The sequence below is a fragment of the Jaculus jaculus genome, chromosome 12 (genome assembly GCF_020740685.1).
Source record: "Jaculus jaculus isolate mJacJac1 chromosome 12, mJacJac1.mat.Y.cur, whole genome shotgun sequence".
In the NCBI taxonomy this organism is placed as follows: domain Eukaryota; kingdom Metazoa; phylum Chordata; class Mammalia; order Rodentia; family Dipodidae; genus Jaculus; species Jaculus jaculus.
Genome location: NC_059113.1, coordinates 75,069,130 through 75,072,536, shown reverse-complemented (window position 1 = coordinate 75,072,536; position 3,407 = coordinate 75,069,130). Strand labels below are relative to the sequence as shown.

General features: G+C 49.2%; 1 protein-coding gene across 1 annotated transcript; it reads left to right on the top strand.

The window, feature by feature from the left end:
* Nucleotides 1-310: 310 nt before the first annotated feature.
* On the top strand, nt 311-783 carry LOC101599750 (60S acidic ribosomal protein P1-like). Its single transcript, XM_004655805.2, has one exon. It carries the CDS (start codon nt 390-392, stop codon nt 732-734), a length of 345 nt encoding a protein of 114 aa, XP_004655862.1. The 5' UTR covers nt 311-389; the 3' UTR covers nt 735-783.
* The last annotated feature ends 2,624 nt before the right edge of the window (nt 784-3,407 follow it).

The window sequence follows — 3,407 nt, the reverse complement described above, 5'->3', positions numbered from 1 at the left end:
TGGCTGGTCACCCCAGGTAATGCTATAATATTGGTAACTCAGAGTTAGTCTCTGCTGCTGGCAGATTTGACTCTCAGCAGCAGCCATAGGCCAGGTCAGCCTTAGTTAATGGAAGTCCATTTTGTTGGGCTCATGTATACCCTGCATCCCTGACACCATGGCCACTTTGTTCATGAGTCCATTGGGCAATGACAGGGATGGCTGAAGAAAGAGGTTGACCATTATCCACAGAACAGGTCATCTTATCTACTTGATTATTAAAGTCATCCTCTGCTTCTTTCCTCAGGTGCCGCTAAGGTGCTCGGTTCTTCCGAGGGAAGCTAAGGCTGTGTTTGGGGCGAGGCCCTCAGTTCATCCGGCGACTAGCACCGCGCCCGGCAGTCAGCACCATGGCCTCCATCTCCGAGCTCACCTGCATCTACTCGGCCCTCATCCTGCACGACGACGAAGTGACCATCATGGAGCACAAGATCAATGCCCTCATTAAAGCAGCCAGTGTGAATGTTGAGCCCTTTTGGCCCGGCTTGTTTGCAAAGGCCCTGGCCAATGTTAACATTGGGAGCCTCATCTGCAACGTAGGGGCTGGTGGGCCCACTCCCTTGGCGGGTGCTGCGCCCACAGGAGGCCCTGCCCCCGCTGCCACCACCGCCCCAGCTGAGGAGAAGAAAGTGGAAGCCAGGAAAGAAGATTCAGAGGAGTCCGATGACGACATGGGCTTTGGTCTTTTTGACTAAACCTCTTGTCACACACTCAATAAAAAGTCTGTTGTTGGTCAAAAAAAATTAAAAAACTAAAAAATAAAGTCATCCTCTGATGAGGTCACCTTCTGATGAGCATTAACATGAGACACAAATATCTTTATATCCTTTGCCCATTCCGTGCTCTATCCACATACACCTTCCCCAGATGTCCTTCTCGCCAATTTTCCAATTGTGCTCCTTCCAAGTCCTGGACCATCCAGCCAAACCATTGGCCACAGCCCATGAATCAGTGTAGAACCGCACATCTGGCCATTTTTATGCCCAAGAAAAATGCACAATCATGTGCACTGCTCGAAGTTCTGGCCATTGTGAAGACTTCCTTTCACCTTTCGCACTCTTCTGCCCCAACCAATCAGAGATGTACAACTGTAACTGCTGCTTGCCTAGCCAACCATTTTAAAAGATTATCTAACCTACCTGGAATTCCCCTAATTGTGCTTAAAACCGGCCTTCATGCTCCTCTCAGGATCTCCATTTTGTATGAATGTTTGACCCTCCACATGCTGGCTGATTCTGCAGAATAAACTCTCTTTGTTTTTAGATACTATTTGAGTCTGGGGTCTTTCTTCAGTGACTTTTGGACCCTTACATTTGGGGGCTCATCCAGGATTGCTGCAGGACACCCCTCCTTGCCCCCACCCCAGACTCAATAATGGAGTGTTTTTCAGGGTAACAATTGGTTCTTTGCAGATCGTGAGTTGGGGGGGGGTTCTGTACTGTGTGTCTTTGTTTTGCTCTGTTCTTTATTTTTCAGGTAAATCTGGTTCTGAGGTCCAGACACAATCTGGAGGCCCACAAAGGTCGGCCAGATGCACCAATTAACGCCTCTGGGTCAGGGGGTTCCAAGGATGCTCTGGACACCCTCTGTTGGCACCCAAAAGCTCCAGTCTGACTCTAGTTTTGATAAATATTGACGGGTCATGCCCATCTCATGGGATAGGCCACCATCAGCATCATTTTGGTTTCTTTTTCACTTCCCAGAAAATTTGTTTCTGTGTCTGTGTTTGTGTCTTGTTCATCCTTTTTTACTTTCTTGTGGAACACCATGGGACAGGCAGTGAGTTCCACCCCACTGGACCTAGTCCAGTCACACTTCAAGGATTCCCAACACCTGGCAGACCATCTGGGTTTAACAGTATAGTTGGGAAACCTAACTATCTTTCACAGTATTGAATGGCTGACAATGTGGGATGGCCACAGAGAGGCACCTCCCACCTCCCTCCACCTCCCCGCCATTTACAAAGTTAAATGTATTGTGTATGGGAATCCTGGGCATCCTGACCAGGTCCCATACATCATGGTCTAGCAGAAAGCCCCCTCCTTGGCTGAGCCCCTTTTTACCACCAGCCCCAGCAATCTTGTAAGGCAAGGAGTCAGGACCACTGAAGGACTGCAAGCTGGTGGTCCTGCCCCCTCCAGCCCCTGAGGAGGACCTCTACCGGCCTCCCTATGTACCTGCCCCTGCACCAGAACCCATACTGCAAGGGGTAGCTGCTGATCTGGGCCCAGGGTAATAAGGAGGAAACATTATGCATCCTCCACATACACGGGACTGGACCATGAGGCAGGCAGACTCCACAATAATTGCGCTACCTCTACAGGCAACTGTGCCCCCCCAATCAGGACCCAGCAGTTTGTGACTCATATCCCTTTTTCTACCAGTGGCTGATATAATTGGAAGATGCAGAAACAAAGTTTTCTGAGAAACCCTCAGCCCTACTAGTCTTGTTATATTCCACAATGATAACCCATTAGCCTACTTGGGATGATTGTCAGCAGCTCTTACAGGTTCTTTTACTAGAGGGAAAAGGGAGTGAATTCTAGCCGCTGCCCACAAGCTGGTCCCTGGACCTAATGGTCAGCCCCCCACAACTGTGCAGACTGACATGGATGCAGCCTTTCCCTTAACCCACCCAGATTGGGATCTCAACAACCATGCAGGTAAGGAGAGACTGAGAGTCTACTGCCAGATTCTGATGAGGGGGTCTCCAAGAGGCTGCAAGGAAGCCCACAAGTTTATCTAAGGTAGGACAGGTTATACAAGGTAAGGAGGAAAGCCCAGGGACCTTTTTAGAGAGACTATTAGAAACATACCAGATTAATATGCTCCTGGACCTGGAAGCAAGAGAAAACCACTCTGCCCTGAACATGGCTTTTGTCAAACAGGTGGTGCCAGACATCCGCAGGAAACTCCAATGACTGGACAGTTTTGCAGCACATAGATGACCTCTGTATAGCAGCTCATATGAAGGAGCCTGCTGCTCAGCCACAGAGGCCTTGCTGAGAGAATTGGACCACATGGGATACTGAGTTTCAGCCATAAAAGCACAGCTCTGCTAGAGGGAAGTAACTCTGGGTACATACTCAAGGGGGGCCAACACCTGTTGTCTCAAGCCTGAAAAGAGACAATCTCAACATCCCCCACCTCAAAACCCAGTGACAGGTATGTGAGTTCTTGTGGTTGGAGGGGTTTTGTAGACTCTAGATACCCAGATTCACAGAACTTTCCAAGCCTCTCTATGAGGCCATGAGGGGACAAGAAAGCTCCCTTAAATGGACCCCAGATATGGAGAAAGCCTTCCTCTAATTGAAAGAGGCCCTCTTGAAGCCCCAGCATTGGTTTTGCCAGATATCCACAAACCTTTC

Excerpts from the sequence above, each read along its gene's own strand:
- LOC101599750 (XM_004655805.2), top strand. The coding sequence starts at position 390 with ATGGCCTCCATCTCCGAGCTCACCTGCATCTACTCGGCCCTCATCCTG.